Here is a 16,718-nt window from a genome sequence, read left to right on the forward strand (position 1 = left end):
GCAGCACCTTTCACCAGGGATGGAAATGCACCTGCCCTTACTTTCAACATCATGGCACTAGTAAATATTTGGGGGTTGTGGAGGCCATCACAGTGGGGACTCTGCATTCATTCATCCTTTTGAAATTATTCATTGCTATTAATGAATGGACATCTAAAGAAAAAGTCAATTTCTTATTTTACACTCAGAGAACTCTTCAACATTGCTCATTTCAATGTTTTCCATCTTCACTGTCTGTCCTCCCCTTGCAACACTCCCTCCCAGTGCCTCTGTCCCTTGACCAGAGTCTAAAAGCATCCAGGGTATCTTTCTGCCCTCAAATGTCAAGTTAAACACTAACGTTTTAGTGGGAAATCCTTCTTACTCACAGAATAGATGATGGGATTTAGAATGACAGCCAGTCCCTGACAAAGGCTCCCTGTTCAATGCCAACAGACATGTCATCACTGGAGAACACAGTGCCTGCACCATTTTCTTAAGCCAGGTTTTTGTTCAGTCTAATACATTCTGTCATGGCAAAGCAAAAAGGCTTAAACACAAAAAAGTTACACAAGTCTTAACTAAAGGTTTAGCCCTCCTTGTTGGAATTTAAACCATCTACAGCTTCTTCCTTAAATGCAGGGTGCATAAAAACCCAGCAGGGCAACGTGAGGACGCTGAACAGCCTCAGCAACTCAAATCCTTGGGCTTGAAAACAAAGTCTTTTTACAAACAGGTAATGGGGTTGTTTTGGGATTTTCCTGTCTCAGACCCTACTACTCCAAGTCTAGCTCATAAGCCCCAGAGACTAATCAAGGTCGCTTATGTAAAGTGTAAGACCTGTATGATTAAACATTGCCTAATGCAAGCCCATAATTGCTCTTTTTTATCCAAAAATTTCCAATTACATAAAAATATTCCTATAGGCAGATGTGAAAGGAACCACAGCTATATAATAGTGATGTAGGATTATGTTGCTTCTCTAGGTCCAAACACCATGGGTGTTACTTCCATTCCATCCAAATAGTTAAACTGAGTAAGGTTCAGAAAAGGGGACAATGACAACAGACTGCAGACAACTGAGTATTCTAAACATAAATGGTTTTTAGTAGTACTGATCCCTAGCAACAGCCTCCTGAAAACATTATTTAGATGTACAGTGGGTATTTGCAGTAATGAACAAAAATGTGGTAAAGAGTTTGGGCACCAATCCCACTCAACCCTCCCAAAAGGAAAGGGAGATGTGTCAGTGCAGTTTGGATTCTCCAAATCATCTGAACACAAACAATGGGCAATGTATTGTTCTAGAAACTGTGACATTTTCATACATGAGACTCTAGGGTTATTGACTCTGTAATAAAATATGATTAAGCCAACTCAATGTTTTAAAGCTTCGTCCTGCTTTTACTGTATCCTGTGGGTTACAAAAGAAACCCAATGAAAACTAACTACGTGCATCATTTCTTCAGTCATGCATAGCAAATCCTCCTTTATTGTGAAGAACAGAGCCTGTAGTCCCAAGAAATTGTCCTGCAGCTCTTTGTTCCGGGGGGAGGGCAAAGGGAACAAACTGTGAGATGCCCTGTCTGTCAATGCTGGAAGAGAGCACACAAAAAAAGGAAGAAAAACTCCCCCTCTGTATTTGATTCTCATACAGAGGTACTCAGGCTTGACTTCACTTTATTTCTAAAGTTGTATCACTTTGAAAATTTTATTTCTTGAAATACTAAGTTTGATTAGCCACTGTATGAGTACATTGAGCTTCAGAAGTGCAGAAATGTGGGGTGGAATCTCAGTCCATCCTCAGTTCTCCTGACCCTGGGCACTCCAGAACAGTCACCACAAGCCTCAGCTGCTTGAATTCCTTCCAGAGAGCTTTAAGGGGAAGTTGACTTTCCCCTTAGGAAGAGTGAACATGCAAAGCAATCTTGACAGATTCCACTCCCAGGCAAACATAATCAGTGTTTGACTGACAAAAAGCGCTACTAGTTTATTGATGCACAGCAAGGGACTTCTGCAAAATAAAATCTGAGTAGAAACAAGAAGAAAACCTAAGACATTCTTACAAGACAGCTGTAGAAAAGAGAACCAACTAGAAGCCAGAAGTGTCTCATGAAGAAAGAAGCACTCCTTGAATAGAAAAAGGAACAGAGAACCACTTTCTGTTCATTCCAAAGGGCAGGTTCACTTATTTAGAAATCATTTTAGGTCTTAGATAGTAGATTATTGTCTCTTTCTAGTTAAGACACTAAATTATCTGAGGTGCATTTTCAGAAAAAAAAAATTAAGGTTTTGAGATGACAGTAGCCACACTGAAGAGAAAACAGGGCTGCATTTGGGGAACTGCTTCTCCCAGACAGAAATCCACATTTACTTATGCAACAAGCAAGAGTAGACACTTCAAGAACAATGCCAGGATCTCCATATGAACTACAGAAAACTACCAGTGATAAAATAAAACCTAACAGAAGAATACCAAGCAGGTGAGACTGGTCACAGAAAAAGAAGCATCTACTGAGGTGCTGCAAAATGTGTAGACACAAACACAGGTTTGCTTAACTACAAGAATCTAGTGATGTAAAACTACATTTGGAGGATAAATTAAGAGGTATTTAAAACCCCAGTGAGGACACCGAAATACTGAAGGACCTGAAGAGGTCAGAAATATGACAGGAAATGAAATGGGATTCAACCTACAACATTGCATTTCTGGGGAAAAGTAATCTAGAACACAAACATGAAATGGCAAGGAGATACCTGCAAAGCAGTAAATCAAACAAAACATAAAACCCCTTGAGGCAAAAGAGCAAGCAGAAAAATGGGCATCAGTTTGCAATGGGATATGGCAGTAAAACCAACCAAGACAGTTCTGTGGCTTGCAGAGCACAGCCTGTCCCAGTGCAGGCCCTTTTCACTCCACACAGATGGGAACCTGCACGTGGGGGATTCCAAAGCACCTCCACAAAAACGGGAACAATCTGGACATTAGCTAATGACAGAAGAGTGTAAATCATAAAATCCAGTTGGACAGTGACTGAGCACGGGAGGTTGGGCTGACAATGAGGAAAAGCCCATGGCTACAGCTGTGCAACAGGGAGAGGAATGGACAAATCTGCCCAAAGAAAACAGATTATCATGAATATGATAATACTGTCCCACTGGGAAAATGAAAAAAGGATATGAAGAAAATCACACTGCTCAAGTTATTTATTGATCAGACTGATAAATACATTTTCTCTCTGGCTTCTAGGAAAATCTTAGAAAGGGCTTACCAGGAGAATAACAACATCCCCTTGACCAGAAGGGCCCATAAATGACTTGACATTATTGTAAAGACTTGTGAAGTCAGATCTAGACCGAGTCCAAGGTCAGGACCAAGTCTGGGACACGTACAGAAGTGTAAAGGTCCAAGCAATATTTATCTGTTAAGCCTGAGAACCTTGTGGCAGTATGTTGGCTGAGCTGGTCTCCATACAATTAGGTACATATTTCCTGCCTCTGCTCAGTGTCACATACTCATGCTCTCAACCACACTGCTTTTGACCTCACAATACAAATCACAGCCAACAGAAAGATGGATGCAAAAAGGCAAAAATTTAAATTGCAGTCATCTGCTTTTGACATTGCTTCAAACTTTGCAACCTCACTGCACAACTCCAAGTGATGAGCAAAGGAAACTAGCACAGATTGCTGCTCTCCCCATGAAGTACATTTAAAAGAATCAAATATTTATGTAACAATTTTCTGTGACCATTAATGGCTTTCCAATTTTAAACTACTCTTTACTAATAACGGTCTAGTTCATGGACAGAATTCATCATAATTGGGGAGGTCACAGTTATCTACTTCTAATTTTCACATTGTGACTCAGAAAAGAACACAAACCCTCGCAGCAACAGTCCAAGAATAATCTTAAACTTGCACTGACCTGGCAGAAGCCTGAGAGAAAGCCATAAAGACAGTTTCCTGCACTACTTGTTAGGTTAGACACACATCTAAATATAAATGTTCCTTACTTGTGCTGCACCAGGACGTAAAACACGTTTCTAGGCGAGAGCTCTCCAAGCATATCCAGAGACATAACAGCTTTCCTGTTTTGAACTGGGCTTTAAAACTTTTGGCAGTATATGAAAAATATGGAAATAATCAGAACTGTTGTATGTGACACTGGAGTACTTGGAACACATAAAACCCTCTCAATAAAGGTATCGAATCGTAGGCATTTATAAATTGGATGTGTGCTGCACTTTCACCAACTGCTTTATGCTCTCTTCTGCATTAAATTTAGAAGTAGTAGGGCATCTTTAGGTTTAGATAATAAGTTTAGAAGATTAGCCTTGAAAAAGTCCAGCCTAAAGTCAGCTTTAAAAAATATTTTCTTACCCTTTAAACCAATCACCTTTGAAACTACCCCCTTAAGGTCTAAAGCCATCACCTGTGCCTCAGCCGTGCTGGTCTGGCTCCATGTTCCCAACACATGGTGTGTGCCAGCTGCAGGAGTTCCAACACAAATCAACACATTTGGAGACAAAAAAAGACTCATGTCCATGCAGCCTGATCACAGGAACACATGCTGCGGACTGTTCCATTCCATTCAAGAACTTTGCTGGAATTAGACTACGTCTTTTAGGAAAGCCAACAACCTCAATTAAAATTCTTCATCCCACTCAGATCTGATCCAATGGTTAAAGTAAAGCAGATGAAATTCAGAGCTTTTTTTAAAATTCAACCATGTAATTAGAGGATTGCAAGGGGCCTATAATTTACAGTTACGTATCCTGCTATTTAAATGCAACTGCAATTAACTGGCTGAGTCAGCTTTGCAGCAGCACCAGGAACAGGCACAGGGTAAGGTCAAACAGCTCTTGCCACACTCATGAAGAACTCAGTCTTCAGGTGTTCAAAACTACACTGGAGATCAGCTCCTGCCACGCATTTCCAGTCACATCCATCAGGGAAGGCTGCTCTTGTGTGCTGAGCTTGGAAGAGCCCACAGGGCCCAGCATGCTCCAAGCAGAGCCAGCAGCCTGGGCTTGGAACATTGTTCTCCTCCGGTTCCAAACCACACATACTTGAGCAGTTACAAACGCGGATAGCGGGACACAGCAGCCCAGAAAACAGACAAACCCTTTGTCGTGTGGGGCTTTTTAAACCCCCAAAAGAACAATTTGGCTCCTCTATTATATCAGCACATTAAACCCTCACAGCAAACAAAACATGAATGCAAGGTTGCTTACAGATGGAGGTGGTATTTTGGTCCCACATTCCCCACCACCTTACAAATTCTCAAGTACATTTGTTTAGCTAAAAAAAGTTTTGATCAAACTTTTGTAGACTGGAGAACTGTAGTAACTGAAAAACCTGAGAAAGGTTGGGGCTTTTTCCCCATTTTTCTTTCCTTTCCTCTTGTAAAAGGTTGTTGGATCAGAAACCTGACAGACCGTGTGTTGACACTAACATCATTTCACAGTGCTCATCTGTGACAACAAGATTTCAAAATCTAGTGGAAGGAAAAACATGGTTCAGCTCATCTGTCTTAACCCCTTCTCTTAACTGACAGTCAACAAGGCAAAGAGAAATATTTCCCAAAGGAAACACAAGCCCAAGATCAGGCTGGCTGGAGATCCTCTTGCCCTCTCCAGCAGCTGTCCAGTTTGGCAACTGTTGATAACACCTACAGTGGACTGGCTGTATCTCACAGAAGCATGTCAAAACATGAATTTTAAGAATATGTGTTTCTTGAAACAAATTATAATAGACACACAGCTCAACCAGAAATCCAGCTAACAGCACAGACAGGTATGCTTCTCCCCACCTTCACATAAATCAGTCAACCTGTCCAGTCACAAAATTAAGATATGCACAAGCAAAACACTGAATTTTCTCAGGGATGCATTTAGAGTTCTCACTTAATTTTGTGCATGCAAATATACTTGCTACATTTCCATCCTCAACCTCTTAGTTTCACAAATCAGAGTAAGCCTCAAATATGTAAGACACACATGTACAAACCTCCATTTTCAGAACAAAACCCACCTAGGGTCATTCTTCAGGCTTCCTACACCTCACTTACACTTCATCAAACTTATTGTTTACTGAAACCCTGATGCAGGCCCTTCAGAATTCCAAGAGTGGCATAATAAAACACGGGAAATGGAAAAGCCAAATAGGAAGACAAAACAAGCAAAAAGCCCAACATTTTTCAAACGTTTTTCTCCAAGCTTTCTGACAACAAAACTTACTTAGGGTTTTCTTTCACTTTTTCAGCACACAGGTCTCATGTACACACAAGAGGTCTTCTTGGCATAGTAATACAAAGCAAACTCTTGGACACAAAGACTCTTCTCTCAGAGCAGTTCTTGGAGATCTTGGTCCCTTCCCTCTGCCACACTCACAGTCAGTACTAATGAACACTTATTTATTTTCAGCAAAACCATTGTTTGCTGAGCCCACGTTACACCAGTGAGTGACCACAGGAAGAAGCCAAAGCATCTGTCCTGATGTGCTTATACCTCACAGCCACAGGAGGATGGGCACAGGCACATAAGGGCACACAGACACCCCCTAGCATAACTGAGAACTCTGTGCAAAATAAAAATTAAAACATAGTGGCACCACACTGATGACAGAACTCTTCAAACCCTCCAAGAGCCGTTTTCCTACAGCAAAAATGGAAGCTGGAGGTCAAGCACAGACAACTCCTTCATTTCAACTCTGTGTGAGGATTCAGTGGTAGAAGTTTAGTCTTACTACATACAGCCTTTCTAAAAATTTTTGCTGCATCTAATGGTGTAGGTTAATAATTCCTATTTTATGTTGCAGCCTTTCACTCTTGTTAGAGTATCAACAAATGCCATCTATTAAACAAAAATCAAATGGAATGAAATGGGCTGATAACAGCTCATGTTAACTTTGATTATCATTGCTTTGCCTGAGGAAAGATAATCAGTTCAGAAGTTGCAGCAGGCATCAATACACAGTTTTACAGTATTATGGATCAGAAACACCAAGAGGTGGCTGACCTGGGGCCGCTCAGGGTGGCGGTGTCCCTCACTGCCTGCGCGGTTTCCGACGCGAAATCCAGAGCTCCTGCCACAGGTTTGGTGACGGTGCCCACCAGCCCCTTCCCCAGGCCAGATATGAAACCACTGACCCCTCCTTCCGTCTTCACTCCTTCCACTGTCGAAGTTATGACACTTGTCAACCCTCCAATGATACCTGGCAAAGACAAGAGTAGCAGAGAAGTCCAAAATTATTGGTTCTAGAACTTACAGAACCTCATCCACCTCATGCTCTCTGCCCACATGGTTTATTGTGCATTTAATTTAATACACAAACTTTCAACCAGTAACTTTACACTGTGTATATGCAGTATACATATGCATATGTACAGACCATATTAGCCCACAGAAAAAGATTTAATTCATCATTAAATATGTGTATTTAAAAGTATTTCTATACTGGTTCATTTACAGCTTCCCTTACACCAAGAGTCCTTGTCAACTGCCCAGGTTAAGTGGTTACTTAGGATGTGAAAAAATCCAATCATCACAAAAGCTGGTAAAATTTGAGACAGAAAACAACAGAGTGCATTTCTTCACTGGACAAAGTCAATTACTTCAAACAGGCATTTTAACTGTCTTTAAAGTCAGTTTAAGTGACTTTGTCATGCTGCTGACAGACATTTTTGTGCACACTGCCCTCCCCTGAGAACCTCAATGCTCTGAGAAACCAAGCACCCACTGAGATTTCAAAAGACTTGGAACAGTTCACATTGTCTGTGAACACACTTTGGAGATTTCACATCTCCATGATTAAAATATCAGTTTCTAGTGCCCGGCTCAAGCATTCACCTGCTCAGCTTCCAGCAGCCAAGGGCTCCTCTGAGGTCTGTAACTCAAGTACAGGCCAGGCAGATCTCAAGAACAAAGTATTTAAATCTCTCCTCTTGAGTAACTATAGTTTATGATTAAATCCTGTCTGTTGAAATGTAGTAATTAGCAGTTCCTTTATTTTTTCAAAAATCTGAATGGGATACATTTAAAAATGCCACAGACTTAGGACTAGAAGAGTCACACTAATTACTGGATAATACACCACAGTGAAGTGCTTCTATAATGGACTTTCCAGCAAAGGTTCACATATTTTGGATTTCCCGTGTTTCTACCAATTTATGTCGGATTGTTCAGCACACCAGTGTGTGAGAGGAACCTTTCATGATACATCTCACACCTACAGTGTAGTGTCGTTGTATGACCAAGGCAAAAAGACTTTTCTCAGCATAGAAAAGATCCTCTTTTAGTGAAAGCCAAATCAGCTCTGCACAGGCTGCAACAGTTACATTGTGAGAATAACATTTAAACAAACTGAGCCAAGATGATGCAAAATATAAATATTTGATTTAAACTTGGCTTGTATTGATTTAACCTTCTTCAACAGATAAATCATGAACTAAATCGATGTGAAGTTCTGGCCAAATTAAAACTAGTCCACTACCCTTTACACAAATAAATGTCCCTAGTTCTTAGTACACTGAAAAAAACCCCACAAAATAACCCAACTGGTGAAATGTAACTTTAAACTGATTTACTGATTCTAATGAAACTCAGGTTTCTGGAACTAAAACTAACATAAGAAAGCGACAACCCAGGCATACTATTTTTTTTTTAATGTCTGGCCTTCAAAAAACCTGTTTGTGTGGGTATTTCATACTTCCACAAAGAAATTGATGTTCTGGATTAACTTTCTTTGTCATTTTCATTTTAATTTACAAAAAAGCTTTTACTTCCAGTTGCATGTGAAAAACCCTGATTACTAAATGTAGTTTCTGTTGACTTGAAAACCAAATAATGCCCCCACCCCAACCTGCCAGCACTGAAACTCAAGCATAAAGCCTCTGATAGCTCCACTGCCCAGACTTCTAGCAGACACCCAGCAGTTATTTGCAATCTGCTCATCCCCGTTAAGTGAGAGATGAGTTGAAACCACAGTGAAGGGTTACCATGTGCAAGTCCATGGATTCCAGCTACGAGGTGCTCTCCACTGGTTGCAGCATGATATCGGATGTATTCCCGCTCTGTCTGGTGTCTGTTATCCATGGTCTTTCCCAAACCATCCGACAAAGTCCCAGCAAACTGCAAGAGAAGACCTTTGCCGTTATTGGAAGAACAAAAGCTGTTTCTCTTTAGATTCACTGCAGAAAATTCTGGCAGCTGGGCTCCGGCAAACAGCTGGGAGACACTCCCGCAGCGGGGCTCGGGGTCCCAGGTTTTTCCCCTGAGGCACCTGAGCTGACGGTGAGCGCCCTTTCTAGTGAGCTCAGGTGTTGGTGAGGTCCCAGTTCAATGGCCGCTCTTTCGAGCAAAGCCTCACTCACAGTAGGAGAAGCAGTAAAAGACAGAACTCCATGGTGGTGGTGAGTTCTCCCCTCAGCAACCTCAGCCCGGCGTCTCCCCACTGATGAGGAGCTGAACCCAGCACCTCATCCCCCGGCCAAAATCTCATAGCATCTCTGCCCTTCCCAAGAGAGAGCCCCCTCAGCTAAGAGGGTAGCCAGTTGCACCCTTCTCCCTCCTCCTCATCCACCACATCTTTTTTGTCTCTCATAAGTATCACCATTATCATCTCTTAGGCAACAAATGGGAGAAAATTTCCTGAGAGAAAGAAAAAAAAAAAAAAAAATCCTAACCTCCAGCAAATGTCCACAGGTACGAAACCAAAAGCTCAAGGGGAACCCTGAGCGTGTGTGTGGAGCATTTTGACTCCCTTACACTTACCTTGAAAAGCCTGGGGAGGGATGGGAGACATGCTTGGGAACAGTATGTCCAAACAGGATTTGTTCTGAGAACTGTGACCATTGCTGTGTGCAAGTCAATGAAAAAGCATCAAATAAAAATGATCTGCTGCGATCTGCTGACTTTTAGTCTGATGTAATCAGATGGAAACCAGAAGCTCGGTGGAGGAGGGAGACAAGAAAAGGAGACAGAAAACCTGAAGCCTTGCCTTGTATTCAGGATATTACCAGACAAAAGGACTCCCAGAAGGAACTTTCCTGGAATACTCTCCAAAAACTATATGGGTTTTGTTTATGTGTAGTTGGACACCTCCTGTACCACTCTCAAATACTATCAGCATTTGTACCTCCTTTCAAGAAGTGAACAAACTTCATCCTGTCCACCCTTGCGGAAGGAAAGATCATTTAAAGCTTTGTTGTGTCTTCGACTGGGGCTGGGGAATGTACCAGGTGCCACAAGAATGCCAAAGACACTCAGAGTGTTGAAGTCCCCGGTGTCCTGCATGACCACAGCTCTTCCAGAACAAGGACTCCATTGTGTAAGGACCAGCCTATGCCTCATGGACCACCTCCTCTGCACCCACAGCAGCTACAGTAAAACCCCTCCATGGCTCAGGTGTGCACCAGAGGACAACTGAGACCTGGTATGAAACCCTGAGACACTGAAGATTAAAAAGAACCAGACAAAGAGTTCATTTCTGGGCCCAGTGCCACAATGAAGTTCCCCTCCTTTTTCTGCCATTTCTTCCAAGGCTGTGTTTCTTTTTCACTAATGACACAATGTCCCGGTTTGAAACACTCCTTTTCAGCCTAAAGACAAACCAGTCCTGTGGCTCCAATTATCTAAACAAGTAGATTTTAACAAGGATGAAAATGAAATCCCACGACCTTTCTTGTGACTTGATCATATGGAGACTAAACAGAACATAGTGACCATGGACTGAGTTACTTCTGACCTTACTGTGAACTTAAAGTAGATGTTATTTAAAAAAAAAAAAATTAGCCTAGAAACACAAATCGACCTGAAGCTATCTTTGAACCGTGTTTAAGGTTAAGGTTTTATTCTGGAAAAATACTTTGCTTATAAGGATTAGAATAGTTGCTATAAAAAACTGAAAGGCTCAACAGGTTTTCAAAATTCAAACCTCATTACAGAATCTCTCAAGACTTGGAAATGATTTTTGAAGACCACATTTTAGAAGTTATAGTAGTGCATGACTGGATAATCAGCCAGAAGGAATAAACCAATTTATTGATGAGAACTGGTAATCTCTCTTTGCAGCTTTCCCTGAACCACCCCTGCTGCACTGACACTTTCCAGCTCCAATACTCCAGCTCTTCCTGCGAATACAATCCAGTCTTTCCTCAAACATCCCTTCCTTCCTTCCTCAGACATAGCATCTGACACCTAATTGTCAACAGCAATCCTGTTTGTGTGTACACAGAATTTTAATGCAATAGTGTATTTTTCTTAGTAAGGAGGAAAAAGAAAAAAATGCCACGCACATAGTTTAGAAGTCAAACTCCATTAGCTGTAAACCCAACGTTAAACAGGGACATTTTTGTTTGTGTTATTTCGAAAATAGCACTGAATTACAGCTGCAAGCAAAACAATTTAAAGATTTTCATGTACCAAACGTACCATGAAATGTTTCCATTTTTCCCTGGTTCAGGTGACAAAATCTGAACTCAGCACACGTTACTAATTCAACATGAACTTCATGTTGAAGTACTTTTTGAAGCTGCTCCTTCTCCCCCCTCCCCTGGGACTGTTTGTTTCCTGGCCTCTTTTAATAAAGACTGAAGCCAAACTTTTGTCACCATCTGCACCATTTGTAACCAAACCAAGAGGCTTCCTCAGTGAGCGGGTCCCTCCTGAGCCATTTCCAGCTGGGACCAGCCCTGTCCTGCTCTGTGGTGCAGAGTTTACCAATTAGAGGTGAAATGCCAGGGAAGATAAAACAAGGGGATGTTACACAGGCATTAACAACTGATGGGAAGGGCTGCTGGGCAATGGGGCAACTCACCCTTTTTGTGTTTCGACTTGTATTTGAATAAAGATTCAGACTGTGGTGTCGGAGTTACCCTGATTCCTTATCTGAACCATACCTACATTCATCTTTATCACTCAGGTACCTGCTGGGGATCACAACTTGACACTTCTTTTTAACTTTTCCATCCACCTCAGAAATACTTACCCTGAAATGGTTTCTGAAGTCTGTTTCAGCTAATAGTATTGTATCTACCTATACAATAAGATTAGTAAAAAACCAAACACCTACCTACACAACTCCTCCTGCCCAGTCTGTCTATGTTATAATCACTGTATTGAGAACAAGTACCTCAGCCATTACCTCAGGATCAGAAACCTAAGCAAGCACTAGAAATTTAAGCAGTTTAAGTCCAGCTTAAACTCTGACGAGAGATTTGAACAAGCTGAAGCACAAAAGCAGACTTGCCTTTTCCCCACCATGTGTCTTGCTTTTAGATGCCTCCTTTGGTGTGCAGTATCAGCTGCTGAGGTTGAGGTTTTAAGACTTGTGAAAGAGCAGAGATGGTGCCTTATTGAGCTGTTAACCCGGTCACACAGCAAACAGGCTCCAGATAAACAAAGGTGACACCAAAAGTTCGACCCAGCCTTGTCTTCCTCAGCTTTTGTTAATAAGGTGTGACCTGGTAACTTCAAAGCCTACCCAAGACCATGTAAATGCCAACATAACTAAACAGACTGTGGAACAAACATGAAACTAATCAAGGGACTTGTAAAAAACAGCTCCCTCTTCTCTACCCTAATTTTCATAATGAGTTCTTTGTCTACTTGCTGATGAAAAAAATGGATTACTCACTTGGTCTTTTATCTCTGCATTTTTCCCATTTCAGACTCCTTTGCCTTGAAACAGAACTGCAACACAGTACATTAGTGTCAGCTAAGGAAAGTTACCTGCTTCCAGACCAAAAGGCTCCAAGTGTTTTTGGATGAAGCCAGTCTGCACAAGGCACACACAGAAGTGGGTATTTTACATGTCAACTTGGCCTCTCCGAACAGAGTGGAACAGAAGCCTTCCAGACTGCTGATTAAAAGCTCTGTCATTTCATGTATTTAAAATATTTCAACTTATCATCAGCATGTATTGTTTAATGCTTTGCCTTATCCATTTTGCCTGGACAGAAGGAGAATCCCTCCTAAAAGCCCCAGACAGCTGAGCATTCATCCACCTTCATTCACAGGACACCCTCTGCCCCCTCTCACCCTTTTTGTCCCCAAAGCAGATGGTTCTTCCTGCATTCTCCTTCCGCAGAGGGACACTGATCTTTACTTCCAGGTCTACACTCTAAACACTTGGATCACTGGTTTTCATCCCACACCAGTTCATGTATGATATGAAGCTACCGACTGGTAGCATACTGCAAGCAGAAAACATACCCCACTGCACTTCAGCCCACCTGCTGTAACATAAACTCATCCTCCCGAGGAGGGTGAAATACGACATTTTCCTCCAGATCCCAGGACATTATGTTAGTGTGCACACTATCTTTGGATGAGCATGCTAACCACTCTCAGCCCCTCACAATCCTTGAAGAAGTTACTGCACTTGTGCAAGCCCAGGGCATGCTGGGCTCAGCCTCCTCCTCTGCAGACCCAAGTAAATCAATGATTCATCATCTCTTGTTTTACATTTACACAGTGCCAACAATCAATACTAACTATTCCCCAAGATCTGCAAAAGCAGATGAAATACTATCTGCACAAGAAACCGATCTATTCATGTTTAGGGTTATTTGGTCTTTTTTCTTTTTAAAGGCACAATAATTAAGGAAGTTTTACCACAAAAACCTTTTACCACTGACTACATATCCCTTGCTGTTTCAAGCAATAAAAGAAAAACAAAAACACCCATATACAGTGTTTGTGAACCAAAGCTGGTGCCAAACAATTAAGGCTTATGGGGCACAGAAGGAATTCAAAGCAAATGAAAACTTGACTTCGGACTGCTTGTTCCTTCTAAGCCAGATGCATGAAGCACACAGCATGGAAATAAGGTTTAAGTAATCTTTTAAAGTCTTTTTAAGCTCTTGGCACTGTCTGGTTCTCTAAGGACATCCCAAAAGGAAAAATACACAATTATGATCTGAGTCCAAACATTCCATTGTAATTCTAGCATCAGAGAATGGTACATCTACAAATATTATTGACTGAGCAAAGCAGAACATTCCAAAATGGAATGTTAAGGGAGAAAGTGATGAAATTAAATACAGATCACTTAAAACTTCTGTGCAAACCTCACAGTGAACTGTGTTTAAATCAGAAATCACAGGATTTATTTGGTTCTCTTCTTTGCTTTGCAGAACTAATTTAGAAATGAGTTCAGTCCTTCGTGGTCATTTGCATTGTAGCAACATCATTAAAGATCACCTTTATTTCCTACAACTCTACAACCTAATGGTGTTTTAGAGGAAGCCAATTTTTATGCTGGTGTCTGTCAGTAAACGACAACAATTACAAACTAAGCATTTCCCTACGGAGGCAAAAAATCCTCACAGTGTACACGTTCCAGGCTAAGGAGACACAGATACATGCTGTTAGGATCTGTGGTTAAAAAAGGTCATCCTCAAATCTTGCTGCTATTCTTTGGAAAATACAAAAGTCAAAAAGCCCTGCTGGATTCTTGGATACACACAAGGACTGGGTGCAGTGGGACAGATAAAGCTGTCCAGTAAATTCTGCAGCTCCGCTTTTACTGCAATGTCTCAGGATTGATATGTAATACATTTCTGTGACTTACCATAAAAATAACTTCTAGAGCAGCTTCTTTGCTCATCAGTACACACACTGTTAGAGAGTGGAGGCAGTATATATTTAATTTTACAAACTGGCCATCAGAAGGCACAGACAACAAACACAGCTTCCTCCTTTCCTACCACTGAGGTCAACAGGATGTTATACTGGGACTAAAAGGTGAAATGCTTATATTTGAAAACATACCAGGTGTTTGTTTGTCAGGTTTCAAAGGGGCCTACTGGTCTGAAGCTGTTGCCCAAAACACTTTTGCCATGTCTTGGCTCAGTCTCTTAAGAATTACTTGGGTCATTTTAGCAGGGAAGATCCTGAATTCAGTTAAATTTATATGCTCTAGACTTTTGCCACTTTCCTTTACACATCAAGACAGACCAAGTCAACTTTTCAATCCAGTCCTAACCAGAAAGGACAGCTCAGGCTGAGCCTCCAAAGCATTTATAACCCAGCCAAGCTGTGCAGAGAGAAACGAGTCCTGGCACTCTGAACAGCACCGACACAATCTTAATTTAGAAAATACTAAATCAGCAAAAAGCGATAATCAGCTTCTCATTTTCAGAGCAACATAAACTTTGACCCTCTCCAAATTACTGACAACCACGAGGAGCCGACGGCTTTTCCCACTAAACAAACGTGTTCCTTGAGGTTTCCCTGCAGCATTCCCCCACCCCTATTTATGTCACAGGCCCCAAGTAAAGGCGCTTTAATTAGCTCACATCCCATCGTTAACTGAGCTTCCTAATGCGTCCTGACAAGGGCTGCTGGCGGCCGCGGGAACCCCTGACGGGCCGGCTGCGAGGAGCCTGATTAGCCGGGTATCCCAGGGGAGCCCCGCTGCTCCCAGCCCGCCGTGCCCCAGGAGCCGGGTCGCTTCCCCGCGGGACCTCCTGGAAAGCCGCACCAGCAGGTGCCCGCTGGCGAGAGTTTTGTGTTACAGGGCTGAATGAGTGATCCCTGCAGGAACCGCCGGCTGTTTTCACAGACACAGAAGGCAGTCAAAAGTCCACAGCGTGAACTTGGAATGACCCCAATCGCGGAGTCACTGGCGGGTTCATCTGGAGGACAACCGTGCTTTATTAAACAACTAATACCCTTAACAGATAATTCCCCTCCCCCCAGCCTTAACTCTTACCAAGCCTGAAGGTCTTCATGTTTGTTTATTTTTTGGGAATGGAATTATTTGCCCTCCTTCACCCCCTTCCTTAAACCCCTCAATAAACTGAGAAACAGAGCAAAACCCTGAAGAGATCCAGTACCTTGAGTTAACAGGTAACAAGTATTCGGAGAGGCCACATTAGGTTTGGTTTTAACGTCATCTTTACCCGCTCTCTTGATTTTGATTTCCAAAAGCATTTCCATCAGCACTAACTGCAGCACTTTGGCTCTTTCCAGACAATTTCTTTTTCTGCCATGACCATCTGTGACCACACTTGGGATCTGAAAGAACCTCCTGTTTAAAAACTAATAGGCTTTCCGTGTTCTACTAGGTATTTAGAAGAAAAGCCCATGCAAGCACATTAACTGGACCTGCCATCCTGTGTGTGTGTGAATAGTGAACAACTCTGAGCCGTTTGGATCTCCTGGTACAGCTTGACCTTCTCCCCTGGACACAGCAACACTATTTTCACTCCTCAAGGATACAGAGTGAAGGAACTTCAAGTTTAACTCTGTACTACTTAACATTTTCTGCTCAACTCTACAACTTTAAATACACAGTAAGGAGGTGCAGTCAGCCATCTATCAAGACTGAAATTATGAATTTCAAACTCACACCTCATTTTTTCTCCTTCAGATGGTAATGGTGATAAATGGGATAGATGTGCCCATCTGCCTGACATGTAACCACTCAAAAACTGCAGGTTAAAACTAAATTTCATTTCATCTATGATAAATGCTTATTTCCAGTGTCACAGTTTATGACTTGGCAACTCTTCGCATACCTCGTTTTAAATTCTCCTTTGCTCACTGAATTCTCCAATGAGTCAGCAAAACAGGAGCAGTGTGTTTTATTTTACAGGAAAATCAGCTGGTAAACCCCTTCAAAATGAAGCTCTAGGGCAGGTGTAAAACTTGAAGCTCTCCAATATCTCTTTTTTCTTTTCTCAATAGTCAAATGGTCACCTGTACATTCCTCTATCCAGCTGTGCATCT

General features: G+C 41.9%; 1 protein-coding gene across 3 annotated transcripts in view; it reads right to left on the bottom strand.

The window, feature by feature from the left end:
* VPS13D (vacuolar protein sorting 13 homolog D) overlaps positions 1-16,718 on the bottom strand; it is a 94,357-nt gene that overhangs the window by 14,106 nt on the left and 63,533 nt on the right. For all 3 annotated transcript variants that reach the window (XM_066202770.1, XM_066202769.1, XM_066202768.1), the window contains 2 exons: positions 8,981-9,113; positions 7,002-7,197 (listed from right to left, as the gene is read on the bottom strand). In XM_066202770.1, coding sequence (XP_066058867.1) covers positions 7,002-7,197; positions 8,981-9,113 — 329 coding nt within the window. The remainder of the gene's footprint in view (positions 1-7,001; positions 7,198-8,980; positions 9,114-16,718) is intronic.

The sequence above is a fragment of the Chamaea fasciata genome, unplaced genomic scaffold (assembly GCF_029207755.1).
Source record: "Chamaea fasciata isolate MVZ Bird 193981 ecotype frontalis unplaced genomic scaffold, bChaFas1.0.hap1 SCAF_23, whole genome shotgun sequence".
Classification (NCBI taxonomy): Eukaryota; Metazoa; Chordata; class Aves; order Passeriformes; family Sylviidae; genus Chamaea; species Chamaea fasciata.